This window comes from Lucilia cuprina, chromosome 5, assembly GCF_022045245.1.
Source record: "Lucilia cuprina isolate Lc7/37 chromosome 5, ASM2204524v1, whole genome shotgun sequence".
Classification (NCBI taxonomy): Eukaryota; Metazoa; Arthropoda; class Insecta; order Diptera; family Calliphoridae; genus Lucilia; species Lucilia cuprina.
Genome location: NC_060953.1, coordinates 21,295,183 through 21,313,282, shown reverse-complemented (window position 1 = coordinate 21,313,282; position 18,100 = coordinate 21,295,183). Strand labels below are relative to the sequence as shown.

The 18,100-nt window shown below is 33.0% G+C and overlaps 1 protein-coding gene across 2 annotated transcripts in view; it reads left to right on the top strand.

Annotated features, from left to right (window-relative positions):
• The window catches only part of LOC111683114 (IQ and AAA domain-containing protein 1-like), a 158,513-nt gene that overhangs the window by 92,527 nt on the left and 47,886 nt on the right, over nucleotides 1–18,100 (top strand). For both annotated transcript variants that reach the window (XM_046952888.1, XM_046952887.1), the window contains exon 3: nucleotides 17,772–18,061. In XM_046952888.1, coding sequence (XP_046808844.1) covers nucleotides 17,772–18,061 — 290 coding nt within the window. The remainder of the gene's footprint in view (nucleotides 1–17,771; nucleotides 18,062–18,100) is intronic.

Below are 18,100 nucleotides of genomic sequence, written 5' to 3'. Positions count from 1 at the left end.
TCGAAAAATTCTTTTATTTAGACAGAAAAAATATGTTAAGAAATATAACAAAAATAATTAAAACATGGATAATTCTAGGGAAAAGAGTGTACATACAGCTTCAAAAGGTAAATTTTAGTTAGAACTTCGTGGAAATGCTCTATTATTTTTGCACTTTTTTAATATTTTATTGATCCACCTTGGGCTTCAATAACAGCTGCTACTCGTCTTGGCATTGATGTAACTAAATTTTCCGTTATATCGGGAGTGATTTCGGACCAAGCTTGAATTAGTGCTGTTTTAGGGGTTTCGCGGCTACTGATGTGATATTTTCGACCTTTTTTGTCCCACTCGTGCTTAATGGGGTTTAGATCCGGGGATGGGGGGAAGGGTGAATTATGTTGCCTTGGTGCATAATATAGAAGCCAATTTCGTACTGTCCAGCTGTCTTTGTAAACCTTGTGCCCAAGGTACGGGCCGCAATTTTGAAGATAATTTGATGAAATTTGGGCTAAGTATTTTTTGGCACAGGGACGAAGTCTTTTGAAAATGGTTAAAATCGGTGCTTTATTTCACCTAGCCCCACTTTGACGATTTATCGTCGTTTTGACGATTTTCATTGCCAAAAATGGCCTTTTGACGATTTTACCCCTAAATTTGACGATTTTCTTGAAAAGGGATTTTTATAAAATTTTTCTTATATTTTACTATAAAGTCGTTTATTACTTAAAAAATCGACACATATTTGAAATATTTTAAGTTTAAAATAAATAAATGTTAATAAAATGAAAAATTCTAATCAGGAAAACCAAATTATTCAAATACATACATGTTTATATTGTACGTCGTGTTATATAAAAGACAAGTTATGTACACGTTTCATAAAAAGGGATTTTTATAAAATTTTTCATATATTTTACTCTAATGTCATCTATTACATAAAAAAATCGACACATATTTGAAATATTTTAAGTTTAAAATTAATAAATGTTAATAAAATGAAAAATTCTAATCGGGAAAACCAAATTATTCAAATACATACATGTTTATATTCACGTCGTGTTATATAAAAGTCTAGTTATGTACACGTTTCAACAGTTAAATCATTTTGGCATCGATTATATTTTCCACTATAGTTCAGACGACCAACAATGTTTACAAGAACTCGATATAATGAATTTTGAATTATATTTGTTAAATTATACAGATATTAACTAAAATCAATTGAAATTAATAAAAACATCAAATATGTTTATTATGAGTAACAGTTTACCGATTTCCAAAATTCTATTGACGATTTTGCACCCAAATCATCTGGTACCTATGCGTACACAACCCGATCGTAAATAAAACTCATAGCAAGAGCGTGAGTTTTATTTACGATCTTTAGTTGCTGGACAGCATTCAACAAAGCAGGTTGATGTTGGTTTGTTTCAGAAATTGCAAACAAAACTTTTAAAAAAGCATCATTTGCAAACAAGAGAATAATTGCAAAAAACTCGTACACTTCAAAAACTTTTCAGGAATGCATAATAAAAAAATATATAAAAACAATATTTTTAATGCTTTTTTAAAACATTTTATATTAAAAACTTTAATCTTTGTGAAGAAATAAACATTTTTTGCTTCTTTGAATATGTTTTATATTTATGTTTATACAATTTATCATTTTACTTGTTATAAAATTTGTCCATAACAAGCAAAACTATGAAATATTTTTTCTAAGTGTTTTTTTAGTATTTTCTCACCACTACAACAGTTTCTCTTTCTGCGCTTGGCTACATTAAAACTCTATTAATTACACTAGTTGCTCATGATATAAAACCTATATAGGTTTTTGGAAGGAAAAGTAAAATTTTTATACCCACCATCAAAAAAGATGGGGGTATATTGTTTTTGTCATACCCATAAAAGTATATATATCCTGTGTCCTTATTAGATTCTAAGACAATATAGCCATGTCCGTCCGTCTGTCTGTTGAAAACACGATAGAGTCCAAATGGAAGTAGCTAGCGAGCTGAAATTTTCAACAGATACTTATAGTTGATGCAGTTTGTTTGGTATTGAAATGGCGCCTAGCCCCCATATAAGGCCCCCTTCAGAAAATGACTTTATCGCCCATATCTGGCTAAAAGAAGCATCAATAGCGGTGTAATTCGGCACAAACATGTGTTTTATGGGAACCTAAATCTTTTTGTAGAATTTTATAAGGATCGGTCCACGATTTCGCCTAGCCCCCATAAAGGCCCCCATTCAGAAAATTACTTTATCGCTCATAACTGGCTAAGAGAAGCATCAATAGCGGTGAAAACATGTTTTATGGGAACATAAATCTTTTTGTAGAATTTTATAAGGATCGGTCCATAATTGACCCTACCCCCCATATACAGTCCCCCTCAAAAAATGACTTTATCGCCCATAACTGGCTAAGAGAAGCATCAAAAGCAGTGAAATTCGCACAAATATGTCTTTATTTTTAGAGCATATTTTTTAAATTTTAAGAGCATATTTTGAGTTTTTTACGGCATATTTAAAGCGCTTAAAACACTTTTTTAGAGCATGTTTTCGGTTTCCCTGCTTATCACATTTCGATTTCAAGTGCACTGAGACACGATAATGGACTGGGGAATTTTTAATAACTTTTACATTTTTCAACCAATTTTTGTGTTTTTTATCTTTTTGTAACGCTAATTCTGTGCACATTACGATTCTTTGACAATAAAATGCAAAACAAATTGTTTAATGACAAAACTTTTGTGAAAACTGAAAAAATTGCATATTTTCCCCATGCAAATGCATCTTCAAACTTCAGAGCCGTTGCGGCACCAGTTAACGTAATCCTATTGACCTAATTTTTTGCACGACTAATTTTTATAACCCATAGAACAATTCTAGTGGGGGGACGGCCTGTAGGATAAATTTTTTTTCCTTCATACAAGCTTGGAGCACTCTAATATACATACTTTTGTATTTACTGAAATTACCTGTTATACTTTAGGAAGCAATAAAAATAGAGTTCTCTTATGACCAATAAATTTTTCACCAAAGTTTAAACGGTCATTTTCTGCAAAAAATTAACATTTTTAATGGAACCGCGTGATAAAATAAGACATATATAACTTACCCTTTATATTTTAATTCAGTTAGAAATATTTTAATAGGGGCTACAATATAAGCTACTTTTTTCTTAAAAAAAATAATAAAAATTATTTATTGTTTTGAATCAAAACATTACCTTTCGTGAACATTTTTTTAATAACTTGGAATTAAACCGTGTATAAAGATCTGAAATTACTAAGTCATGGATTATTTTTAAAATTATTTACAGTGACTAACTATAGAAACACCTTATTGACCCTAAATGGAATATTGCTTTTGACAACAATACTGCAATACTATTTTTTGTTTGTTCTTTTCTAATTAAGGAGTTATACACTTTCAACAACTTAAGAATATTAGTATCATATAATAGGTCATAGAAAATGCTATTGTTAACAGCTAAAAAAGTACCTATAATTAGAATAATTAAATCCAAAGCTTTTTTTATTATTACAGCTATTTGATTTTAATATTAAATATCTTATATGAGTTGTTATTTTTCCTTAAATAGTGTTTTAATGTAAAAATGACAACTTACTTTTTAATTTTATTTATATAATTCTTGAAGATAATTACTTTTTGGTATTTACCAATTAAAAAAACTTCTTAAAAGTTTATTAACAGTTGACTTTTAACAAAACACTGTCAAATTGTTTTTTATTACTTAAGATTCACAATATATGAATTACACTATTTTTCTATGAATATTAAATTCAATAACTAATTTAAATTTTACAATGAATAATTAAAACTGAACATGACTGGACAAAATACAAAATTTCGCATTTACACTAAAAAATGTATTTTGTTTTTGTAAAATGTGTGCTCTCGTCTAATAATCGTCCAGTAGTGACTGCAAGTGACATAAACATACAAATCAAGAAGATACAAATTAGGAAACAATGTATTTTGTTATTGTAAAATGTGTGTTCTCACACAACTATCATTCAGAAATCACTAAAACGTATACTTCCAGATGAAAAAAATTCAACAGTCATACTTAAAAGTATATTTCTAGAAGATGAAAATTCGAAATCAATGTATTTTGTTTTTGTAAAATGTGCGTTCTCGTCTGACAATTGTCCAGAAGTGTTTCTGACGTGGCGTCTGGGGTGATGCGCAATAGTTTTATCTTCTAAATGTTTGAAGGGAATAACGTAGTCGGGAAAAAAAATTAATAAAACTAGTATGTTTAAAATACACTTTGGTGAAGGGAATATAAGATTCGACACAGCAATATAGCACTCTTACTTGTTATGTATACCAAGTTTCAGCCAAATAAATACAAATTTATATAAAGATTTGAAATAAATTTAAGGTGTTACCAATTTTAAGTAGCGCTTTATATCTGCTTTGTCGAATTGTTTTTTAACTCAATGATGAAGTTTCATTTGCAGTTGTCATATCTCTGCATATCTACAATTACCTGCTATTATAATTTCAAAATTTAACTGAATTATTAATAAAAAAACGTTAAAATGAAAACCAGTTCGATTTATTGAAATTCTGCGAAGGAATTATATATTTTTGAATGCAAAAACGTACTTTTTGAACGGCTTATCGTTAAGCACCATTGTCAGCTACCAATTGATGTTTAACGTTACCAATTTTAATTAGCGGCTTGGGTGTGCTTCATCGATTTTTGTTGTGAAAGCAACCCCGCGAATTCAGTCTTCGAAAGACCTTGATTAAACCATTCCATCTGTGTAAAGGTTAATTACAGATAAAATTTGCAATTTAAAATTTGTTTATAATGCGAAAATCCGCTCTAGTATCTTAGCATGCTAATATTTTATCGCGCCTTAACAATTTCAACAAGATAAATTTAATAGTGGTTTGATCACGCGATATTTTGGATATATTGTAGTTACGCTGTTAGTGTGCTTCGAGAAAAAGACTTTTTTTTCGAAACTTTCACGTTTGTTTTTCCAATATTTAAGTATCTTCCAAAGTGATTCCTTATAAAGCACATTTTGGAAATATACATCAAACGACGCGTAATTACACTGTCTACTTTATGTCTATCATGCGCCCCTGAATTCCTCAACGAAGAACTCAGGTTGGAATTTTTGTACATGGATCCATGTACAAGCACTTTGTTGAAGTACTCGAGCTGTCTAATCTCTTGCCAAAGCAGCCCCGTTGACAGCATAGGATTAGATCCCCAATACGAACCCCAAGGAAAAAGCAACCACTGGTCTAAAGTCAATAGAAGGGGGTGACAAGTCTCTACATCTGGTGAAATCAATATTCCGACAATGCGGAAGTGACCACCTTATGATGTCATGGAAGAATTGCATTATTCAAAATGCAATCTCCATTATCTAATGACCCAGTGCATTCCTTAACCTTTTAAAGCCCGCGCAACCACACTACTGAGATCACTCTGTTGTTTTGGCAACAGCACCTAGAGACATATTTGGTAGTCCGAAATACCCAACAAAATGGATCAGGATTTCCAATTTCCAAAGTCAATTTATTGCAATAATTGCCCCGACAAATAGTCGCGCAGCATGTATCAATATATCCTGTTGAAATGTCAACAGTACCGAAGAACTTCCCCGAAGCGTAAAAAGGCAAACTAAATCAGTACTAATCTCCAATATATGAAGACTTTCCCGATCTTTCACCAATTTTAGCATCAGTTCCATTCCCATGATTATAAAGATCGCTCTACGGGATGACAGGCAACCATTGAATACTGACCTGACAATTCCCCAGCATATACTAGTGTCCCACTACACGAACGATAAGAGATACCAATCGGGTTTAGGAATCCAGCATATACTGCTTTGTACACAGACCTGTTCGAAGAGAGAATTATCCAACCCATTAGGTATAGGATATATTAGTCCTTAAACCAACATTCTCTCCCCGCGATTTTGGGTATTAAACCACAGCCACTACGTGGATCCCAAAGGAACCTCAACCAATTGACCAGCCAGGACATAGTCCTGCGGGCAACTGACCACCCGTAGTGCCAGATTATATGGTGCTCTGGTTAGACCTCATGCCAAATCATTCCGAGGCGAAGCCAAGGATACATTTGACATCACCTGTTTATAGTCCCGACAGACTAGAGGTATTGGTAGCACCTCTTTATCCCACGATTGCAATACACCATGGTGGAGAAGTTTAAAAAATATGTACATGAATATGAATTAGGAAAGTTCGAAAGGAATAAAACTAAAGCCAACACATCTAAGTATCCGAACCGATGCTAAAAAGTGCCAGCATCGGTCCACAATTTCATATACCTCCCATACAAAAGTACATATTCCCGGAAAATGGGTTATTTGTTAATAACTTCCGACGCAATGTCGATATCTTCACAAAATTTTACAAATTAAAATCTTATGTCAATAGAATTCATTCAGAGGAATTTTTTTGGATGGGTCCATAATTGGACATAGCAAGTATTTCACATATACGTATAAATATTACAGTGAAAGGTTTTTTCGAACGGTCCATAATTGGTCATGGACCCTATACAAGGTCCCTTCCCGAAAATCACTTAAACGCACATAACTCATTACTTAATTAAGATATTGATATAAAATTTGGTATAAGTATTTGTCATATGCATATAAATATTACAGTGAAAGTTTTTTCGATCGGTCCATAATTGGTCATAGCTCCCATACAAAGTCCCCTCCCGAAAATAACTTAAATGTACATAACTCATTACCAAATTAAGATATTCATATAAAATTTAGTAAAAGTGTTGCTCCTCTCCCGAAAATCACTTAAACGAAAATAATTCAATACTAAATTAAGAAATCCATATAAAATTTGGTAAAAGTATTGCTCATATGCACAAAAATATTACTGTAAAATTTTTTTCCGATCGGTCCTTAATTGGTCATATCTCCCAAACAAGGTACCCTCCCGAAAATCACTAAAACGCGCATAACTCATTACTAAACTAAGATATCCATATAAAGTTTGGTACAAGTATTGCATACATGCACAGAAATATTACTGAGAATTTTTTTCCGATCATAGCTCCCATACAAGGTCCCCTCCCGAAAGTCACTTAAACGTACATAAATCATTAAAAAATATTTATATCCATACATATTGCTCTTATATATGTACATAGATAAATAAAACCATATAATTATTTTACGATCGGTCCATATTTAGTCATTGCTCTCATACTAAGTCCCCTTCTGAAAATCACTTCAATTCACAATATTCAATACCAAATAATGATATAGAAACAGAATTTTAAAAATTGTATCTTTATATACATAATTGGATATAGCTCCCATACAAAGTCCTTTTGCGAAAATCTCTCTACCAAATAAAGCAATTGAAAATTTTTTTCACGATCGGTTCATTACATGAGTGCGGTCGGTGCAAAACAAGGTTTCCTTCAGAAAATCACTTAAACACACATTACTTGTTACTAAATTACGATACAAAATTTGACTGAAATATATATTGAATGTACAAAAATTTAGCTTAAATAATATTTTACGATTGGTCTATAATTGATCATATCTTCCATTCTAGGTCCAGCCCCTAAAAACGCTTTAATCCTATTTAACTAGTTACATTATCAATTTGTGTAGAACAAAATTATATATGTATTTTGAAATTCCTTAAATCTTTCACACAAATATATACATGTAAATTACTAAATATCACTAAGCGCTATAAAAATGCGAAGAAAAAGGCGTTTGTAATGTTCAATAAATTGTATAGTAATAGATTTAAATCTTGGGATTTTTCTATTTAAGACATGAGAAAACTCATTTCTACAAATACATGATAAATTAGAAATGTATAAATATAAAAGTAGCTGGTGGAGGGTATTTAAGATTCGGCCTAGCCGAATATAGCAATCTAACTTGTTTTTATTAGAATATCATGTTAAACTAAATCAAAAGCCGTTCCGGAACATTTAGTAAAACCATACTGCCACTTTCGAATGAAGATAGTTTGTCAGATGTTCAGGTATTACTTTTTCGAAAATCTTATTAATGGTGGATAGTATCGACACAGGTCGAAAGTCAACCATATATTTCGAATAATTTTTTTTGGTATTTGCACTAGAAATTAAATCCTTTCTAACCTACAACAGTTTTGTTGTTATATTATCATAGACGACACCCATATTAAGATTGAGCGAATCAATTATGCTAAAAACATCCGCTTAACAAATTGTGCCTAAATTCCAAAAATATTTATATCATCATTGGTATAACTTTTTATGTTGCTTATTAATTTATGGCTGCACTGAGAAAAATACGCATTTAAAGCGTTAGCTTAATTGTCTGCAAAAATTAACTCATTTCGTTGATTATTACATCGACCAAGTTGTTTATTAATTTTCTTAGATTGTTTATTCGAATTTTTATAACTTTACTGATCCTTTTAAATCGCTCACTGATGTCATTGATTATTTATTTTTATTTCTTATTTCGTCTCGCTTCAAAAGTTTATTTTTGAAGCATATTATCGAATATATATTTTCAGTCATATAAGGAGCCACTTTAAAGTGTATATTACATGACCTCGATAAATTATCTATACTTTGTAGAGAAAAAGATGTAAAAATTTGCATAAATCGTACACATGCATCAGAAGATAATGTGTTATCTAAAATCAAGCCAAATTTTTCCTAGTTTACTTTTTTATACATTCAGTTATCCTCTTATAGAGTTCAGAATTCATATACATACCACAGCTAAGAAAGTTGTGATCAGACTTGTTATTTTCAATACTGTGAACCAACCTTTATTTACTGCTAAACACCCAGTCTATACAAGTTCCACTTACAGTTGCGGCCTGTTTCGCAAAGTCGAATGAGATCCCAATATTTCAAAGATTGTTTCCATTTTTCTTAAAAATAATAATATTGCATCGTTGAGATCGACATACAGATTTTCTCAGTTCTAAATCGTCTTAGTAATATCCAAAAGTTGTAAAAAATTTTTGGTTTAAAGCAGGTTTTTGGAAATTTTAAACTTTAAGTGTTTATTTCTTCAACATGGAACAACTCTTGACCAGAAAAATCTAAAATCTAAAATAAAAAAAGAATTTTCCATATTTATACTAAAAAGTGCAAATATCTTAGAAAAAATTCATGCATTTTTTAACTAAATATTAGAATATTTTAAAGATTTCCAAATAATTCGGTTAACCGGTTTTTATGCTCAGCTAATCGACAAACCGTTTTTTTTGAAATGATAAATTTTTGGTTAACCGAAAAACCGATTTCAGAAGGGGAGATTGTGTAAGGTCTAGGTCAAATTACAAAAATAGGTAGTGTCGTTTAAACTTCTATATAAATAAGTTTTGCCGATTTTTGTTTATGTAGTAGAACATTTAACAGACGGGCATTTCCAAATTATTTTAAAAATGTTTCTGCCCAATTTATATATTAGTTAGGAGTTAACGTATAAAATTATAAGTTTGTTTTAACGTCGATAAAAGTACTACCAATTCAAATATAAAATTACAAATATCAATGTCTTTATGTCAAATAATAACAAAATATTTAAAAATTAAATTTAAATTGAAGAAAATTTCCAAATAAAAATACTTTTTCAAGGAAATTTAAATAAATTCAAATTTCGCCGATGTTTTTTAATTCATTAAATTTAAATTGAAGAAAATTTCCAAATAAAACGACTTTTGCAAGAAAATTTAAATAAATTCAAGATTTTGCTGATTTTTTCTGTGGAGTGATGCCAAGTCAGGTAAAGTTCATTTTGTTGCTAACTTTGAGCGTTAACACTTATTGATAACAACAAACACAAATATTGTCAAATATTCATCTATTAATCCAATAATGCCTAGTGTTGTTAGTTTTTATTTCAAAATATAAGCGTTTTTAAATTTATCTGGGATTTTATTAACAATAAAATTCTTATATTTGTCAGTGGTTTACTGAAGGTATTTTAGCCTTTTGACGTTTATAAATACAACCCTAAAATAAAATACAGCCGTTAGTATTTAATTTTAATTCTTATATACATATGCAAATATGTATGTGACAGACTGAACCATAGTAGAAAAATAGAAGGTAGTGTCAATCTCTCATAATTTTTTATACCCTTCACCTTCGTGAGAAGGGTATATAAAAGTTTGTCATTCCGTTTGTAATTTCTATATATTCTGGATCCTTATAGATAGAGGAGTCGATTGAGCCATGTCCGTCTGTCTGTTGAAATCAGTTTTTAGAGGTCCCCAGATATCGGCGAAATCCGAATCTTCAATAATTCAGTTACACATGCTTTCGAGAAGATCGCTATTTAAAATCAGCAAAATCGGTCTATAAATAACGGAGATATGAGCAAAAATCCGAGACAACCTCTGCAAATTTCATCAAAAAAGCACATTTTTTTCATGCTTTGTTAAAAAAGCAACAACAACACTGTGAATTGGATAAAGATGTACATGTGCGTGTGGAGATGTATTTGGTTTTATTCAGCTGTGTATTTTTTTGTATGTTTGCATTCTGTTCTGTTTTCACGAAGGTATGTGGGTATAACAAGAACAAGGAGATAAAGCAGTTATATGTTGGTAAATTATATTTTGTTTCAATTCACATTGTTTTTTCTTCAATTTCACTGTTTCATGCGAGAAACTTCTCGATGCGAGAGTTACAGAAACGAGGCACTGATATTTGTTTGAGGGTGGTAATACAGTTTGACAGGTGGTATTACAGTACAACGGTTAATATTTCTTTCTGCTACAGTATATATTTGATTGTGTGTATGTTAAGTCTGACATGTGTGCAGAGATACAAAATAAATAAAAACTGTTTTTTTAAAACATACTTGGTGAAGGGTATATAAGATTCGGCACAGTCGAATATAGAAATATTACTTGTTTAAACATTCTGATGTAATTTTCTCGAAAACTACGCAACAAAACTATGATACATCCATAAAAATCACCACACATTCGTTTCTACACAAGAGCTAAATCTCTGCGGAAAATCGCCAGAATCGGTCCACAATATCATATACCTCTCATACAAAAGTACATAATCCGGGAAAATGGATTTTTTTGTTAATATCTTCACAAAATTTTACAAACTAAAATCGTATGTCAATAGAATTTTCAGAGAAGAAAATTTTTTTAGATGGGTCCATAATTGAACATAGGTCCCATACAAGGTCCCCGCCCGAAAATCACTTAAACGCGCATAACTCATTACTAAATTAAGATATTCATATTTAATTAGGCACGAGTATTGCTCTCACATAAATAAATAGTACTATGAAATTTGTTTCCGATCGGTGCATAATTGGTCATAGCTCCCATACAAAGCCCCCTCCCGAAAATCAGAAAAAACGCACATAACTCATAACCAAATATTGATATCCATACATTTAGCAAAAATATTGCTGTTATATATATAAACTATACTGTAAAATTTATTCACGATCGGTCCATATTTGGTCATAGATCTCATACTAGGTCCAGAAAATTACTTAGATTCACAATATTTATTACCAAATAATGATGTAGATACATAATTTTGAAATTGTATCTTTTAACACATAATTGGACATAGCTCTCATACAAAGTCCTTTTACGAAAATCTCTTAAAAGCACATTAATCATTACCAAATAAGGCTATTGATACAAAATTTGAAAATCCTTAAATCTTTCACACACATTGGAATTGTAATAGATTTTAATATTGTGATTTTTCTATTTAAGGCATGAGAAAACTTATTTCTACAAATAATTGATAAATTAGAAATGTATTAATATAAAGTTTCTCAACAAAAGTTTCCCAGTGTGAACCAGGTCCTACTTGTTATTAGAGTTCTATAAATCGACTTTCGACTATTTTGTTCCAAAAAAGTCGATAACTCGACTATCGTGTAAAAAAAGTGAAAAAGTCGACTTTGTAAATAAAAGTCGAAAATAGTCGAAAAGTCGGAAAAAGTTGGAAATAGCTGTTTTGTTAGTAGAGTTATTTATAGAATATTTATAAAAAAATAAAAAGTCGACACAGACTGGGGTTGAACTCAGTACTTTCCGTCCAAAATTTCTTTATTTGGAAGAAATATGTAAAAATCACAAAATTCTCAAAAAAATACCTTTTTATCCTTTAATCCAGCTCGCCAAATATTGATTCCAGGACAACATTTTGAGAAAAAAGTCAAAAACTTTAGAATTGTCGTAAAAACTCGAAAAGTCGAAAATAGTTGAAAAGTCGAATAGTCCAAAAAGGTCGAAAATTCGACAAACGTCGGAAAAAGTCAATTATATAGGTTAGGTTATGAAGACTGCTTACTGACGAGAGTAAGTCTTTACTTGGGTCCTATCAGGTCCCTTTGCAACGTCAGTAAGAGAAAAGAAAAGGGGGAAATCATTTTTGGAAGGGAAAAATAGTGTTAGAGATAGTAAGTGAAGATACAGATAAAAAATATCGAATAATTATTATAGAATAACGATGACTGTATTTTAAGAATGATCATAGTGTGTATTTAGTCATACACCCACTTCGACAACTTCAAGAATGCTAGTATACACTCAGGTTGAGCAGGTGACAGATCATATAGATCAGAAAAGTGAGACGCCTGATCCGGAGCGCCTGATGACGGAGCGATTCCATGGCCGGGCAGTTACACAGAAGTAATTGTTTGCTCCTCTTTTTCATTTTGACAGCTCCTACAAAAGTCATTATATGGAATACCAATACGTCTAGCATGGTTTCCGAACTTTGAATGACCGGTAAGAACTAATAACAGAGCGCTCAGATGTTATCTTTTTAGCCCCAAATGTAGCGATCGAGCAAGTGTGCTCCTGAGCCCACTGTTCCTGAACTGAACTAAAGCAATAATCAAGTATTTGTTCCTTGATGACCGGTAAGGGGACGCCACAGAACTGGTCTATGTCCAATATGGCCATCCTGGTGCGGCTTTTGCCAAAATGTCAGCAGTAGGTTTGCCAATTATATCCCAAACGAGGGTAATTCTTGAATATCTCGCTATCTCGTTTAGAAACGCCCGGCATTCTTGGACAAGTTTTGATGTAAAATACACACCTATCAGGGATTTGATAGCGGCTTGACTGTCAGTATAAATTCTGATATCTCTGTTGAATATCCGATAGTACCTAAGCCAATTATATGCCTTTTTTATAGCTGAGATTTCAGCCTATAAAATAGTACATTCGTCGTTGAGTCGGAAAGAGATTTTCGTCCCGAGTTCTTCAATGAATATGCCACCGCCGAAACCTTTAGTTGTTTTAGAGCCATCTGTATACACATTAAAGCTTTTAACATTTTCAGGTGCTAATTCATTATAATCACACATTAAACTATACCGGAATTTCCTTAAAATGCACGGTTCCAGAATATGGTAGCCAATAGCATGATGTAGGTTTGGTAGAAGATCTATAATCTTTTCATAACCTCTGGGACAGTAGTTCCATCTATTTGTAATACTTAGTCTGACTGTAATATTTAGTATTCATTGCCAGTTGTTTAGCAAGAAGGTCCACAGGCAGCCAGTTCAGCATGGCAAACAACGATTAACTAGGCGTTGTCCTAAGTACACCTGTTATAAAGAGAGCACATTGTCTCATAACTTTTGTGAGAATGTTTCTGTTGGATGTTTTATCAAGTGCATACCACCAGACAGTTACACCATACATCATTATCGGCTTAATCACCGCCTCATATAGCCAGTTCATGCAGGCCAATAGCCTTTCTACAAACGTATAACACCGTAATGGCTTTGGAAGATCTGGAGATGATATTCAAGCTCCAAGACAATTTCCTATCGATAATAACACCTAAGTATTTGGCGCTATCCGACAGTGTAAGGAAGAATGGAGGAATTTTGTATTAGTTCGTGAACAATACTAGTTCCGTTTTACCTGGGTTTACGCTGAGACCGCATTTAACACTCCATGAGCTTATTATCTTCAGCGCTTCTTAACTCTGAGACAGAGTCTCAAGATACGTACCAGTTACCGCTACTGCAACATCGTTTGAAACCTTCCAACCCTGAACTAGATTAATATGGTTTGCGTTCACAACCGTAATATCCAGTACCTCCTTTCTATTTGCAACTATGAAAGTGGGTTCTGAACCTCTATTTACTACTACTAGGTTATTTTCTAATAGAAAATCTAAAAGAGACTCATCTCTTGAGGTAATATCTGAACTTCCCCAGACCGTGTGGTGCGCATTTGCCTCTGTACCCATGAGAAGCGGGATATGTCGCCTGTCTGCCTCACACACAATTTCTCTCACCAGGCGATTTGGTGCCTGGTCACCATGGTCGTATGCCATGTAGCTACTTAGAAGCCATATGTTTGAGTTACCAGACTCCCAAGCAGCCGCAACAGTACCTTCTTGGCTGTAATCAGACAGGATAAAGATATTTAAATGGCTTTTAGCCAGAATACAGGATCTTATATTACCTGAACAGTTAGCATAAAGAAGCTTATAGCCTCTAATAGAGAGTCCATGAACTTTACCATGGTGGGTCCACGGTTCCAGAATACAGGATCTTATATTACCTGAACAGTTAGCACAAAGAAGCTTATATCCTCTAATAGAGAGTCCACGAACTTTACCATGGTGGGTTCACGGTTCCTGGAAAAGGATTAGCTCCTCCCCTCTTTCGGATAAACGGAGCACAGTGGTATAGGAAAAAAGAGGAAAATAAGTCGGTAACTTCTAAACGGTTAATCCGATTTTAATGAAATTTGGTATGCACAAAGAGGAGGTGTTGTCGAGTTTAAGTTTTGAATTTGGACCTTATAGGCCAACCAGGGCCCCGGCGGGGGGTCCTCAAATTAGGACACTTCGGCTACGTTAAATTTTTAAAACGATCCTATTTCTTCATTTGAGTTCCGATTTAAGAAAAATTTCGTATATAGAATCTCCTCATCGAGCACTATAAAAAATTATCTCTTATAGTTTAGGAGATATTCGCATTTGAAAATTAAAATTTTAAAATTTTTACCGTCCTTACTTTAGATTTTTGATAATAGCGGGTCTAAATGTTCCCGATTTTTTTTATTCGCTTAACAACAAGTTTATATATCAAGCAGTGAAAGAATTATGTAAAAATCATGACTGAGTCCAAAGTTATAGGCATTTTAGTTTAAAAAATTAAAAAAAGGCGATTTTTTGACATTTTTTTGGGAAAAAAGTATCTTTTTCTTTTTAAGTTATCTGAAAAGTTTCTAAGAAGATGTATATAGAATTTATACTTTTTAGAAAGCTGACTTTACATTAAATACGATAAATGAAATAAGACCTAAAAAAATTTGATACCGAGGGGACCAGGTCCATCCAAAAAAAACCCTATTTTTTATGGAAAATTCAATTTTGAGCAAAAATTCTCAAATCGCATAGTCGATATCAAATTATAGTGACCTGTTTTATATGACCCAATATGTTCTTAATCATTTTGTAACGGGTTTCGATTACCCCGCCCCTGGTATGGATATAATAAGCAAAAAACCAAAAAATCCCATTTTTGGGATTTTTTAAAACTTTTTTGGGAATACCGGGATTTCTAATAAGAAAATTATTAAATTATTTAATTTTGGATTTTGAGTAAAAAAATCTACCTAAATGTAAAATTTCATTTAAAAATATTCATAAATAAAATTTTTATTGCAATTTGAAAAATTTGTATCTTCACAAAATCTGAATAAAAAACATTTTTTAATCTTTTTTTTAATTTTCAAAAATTATATACAGTTTTGAAAAATAGACATAATTACCTTTCCATTGATATATAACATGCCTACCTAAAATTTACCTAGTACTATTATTTTCATCTATAAGATTAACTCTTAAATTTGTAAAAATTTTAATTTTCAAATGCGAATATTTCCTAAACTATAAGAGATAATTTACTGCTACGACGACATTTTTTTTAGTGCTCGATGAGGAGATTATATATATTTTTTAAATCGGAACTCAAATGAAGAAATAGGATCGTTTTAAAATTTAACATAGCCGAGGTGTCCTAATTTGAGGACCCACCGCCGGGACCCTGGTTGGCCTATAAGGTCCAAATTCAAAACCTAAACTCGACAACACCTCCTCTTTGTACATACCAAATTTCATTAAAATCGGATTAACCGTTTAGAAGTTACCGAATTATTTCCCTCTTTTTTTCCTATACCACTGTGCGGAGGAGGAGGGCAGCAGATGCTGCTTTGGAGTGGTACAGGTTAATCTGTGATACCATCTCCTAAGTCAGGATTATAAATGACGGTTACGTCGACATCTTCCGGATCAGTATGGCGTCGTCCTCCGCCACTTTCAGATCGCCGAGGAGTTCTCCCAATTGACCTGTGGCCGATTGAGAGTTCTCCCCGCCTTCCGAAACAGCGGTATCGTCGATATTTCCATCATCCTTTTTGGGCGGAATATTTATCGTCACTACGATAGATACAGAGAGTAATACAATCAAAGCCATAGTATACTTTGCTTTCGCACTCTCGCAGTGGCGATACGGACTCTTTATTAAGGACCACAATCGCCTTTCTGATCGTTCCTTTCAGTTCGGAGACCTTCACCACCTTCCAGTCATGGGTAGGTAGATGAGGGTTCCGCTCCGAAGGATCGCCAGAATCTCCGCCGGGTTATGAGGCTCAGTTGGGATGGTGGCAATGAATCTCGGTCTGCGAGGAATTTCACACACTGGGACCACATCCAACATAGCACCTGGCCACACTTCCCCAAGGGACTCAATCGCTAGCTTGAGAAGTAACTCAGAGCGTTCATTCGAACAAGCCAGCAGTTTTATGCGTCATCATTTTGGGGGGCGGGTCCTGGATTTTCCTTAAGGGCAGGGAGAAGGCTAACTTTTGATCAGCTAGGGCTGGTTTGGTGGGAGGGATTGGTTAACAAGCAACCAACATGGCCCGGCTGCTTGCAGTTTTTGTTGTTGTTGTTCCAGTCGCTTGCGAGTTAGACTGGCCCGGTGCTACCACTTGACTAACTCGGATACCAGTAACATTCGATTCACCACAACCCGGTCTCGCCGCCGTGGGAATAGGGTCTCCGGATATTGTTAAGTCCCGAACCGGATACGATGGACATTTACTTCTTCAGACACCATAAAGGGGGGGTGGTGTTGTGTTGCATTTTTCACCTACTGTCAGGACATAAAAACTGCCGTCCCTCTGGGATCAAACAGACCATCAAGCCGCCCAGTATGGAACAGACGTTTGATGGGTTTCGGACTGCAAATTTAAGTGCAAGAATCCTAGGGATTCAATCGGACTGCTCTATCGATTTCCTAAGTGATAGGAAAAACAAATCGATAGAGCGGGTACTGACAGACCGCCCAATATGAGAAACGAAAAATCGAAATTTCTTAAAATGCAAAAAAGTCGTTTCAACTATAGAACCCTACTTGTTATTGTTAATACTGATTTAAGAAAATCAGAGTTGAAGGTAGTGCATTAAATATTTAGTGCACTAAGGTTTCCACTAAACAGTCATTTTTGATTTTTGAGGCTGTAATTTTACAACTCACCACTAAATATCTATAAGTGTTGGTTGACACTGGGAAACTTTTTTTGAGAAACTTTTGATTTTTGTGTGTGAGAGAAAGTGAAAGAAATATCAACCATCTCTGAAAAATTTTGAATTATCACTAAGATTTAGTGAAAACTGCCAATTTAGTGCACTACCCCCAAATCTGAGAAAAATAATTAACCTACGTTTTGTAATTTAGTTATGAAAACACTTCGGATTTTCATCCATATCCGGAGGCATTGAAGTCCGGGACAATTTTGGCTTTAATTGATGAAACAATGACTTTGGAAGAATTTAAAGAGTATCAGAAACAACAGGGCTTTTCAAAAGAAGAGAAGAAAAATTTAAGAGAAAAGCTTAAGCTTCAAAAGCAAAAAGAAAAAGAGAAATTAAAAAAAGACAAACTTAAGGAGATGAAAAGGCAAAAGAAAATGAGAGATGCTGGAGTTTATGACATTGGATATGAATTTCAAACAAATAAGAATATTGGTAAGTTATTATAAACAATTTGATGCCATTTTTACATAA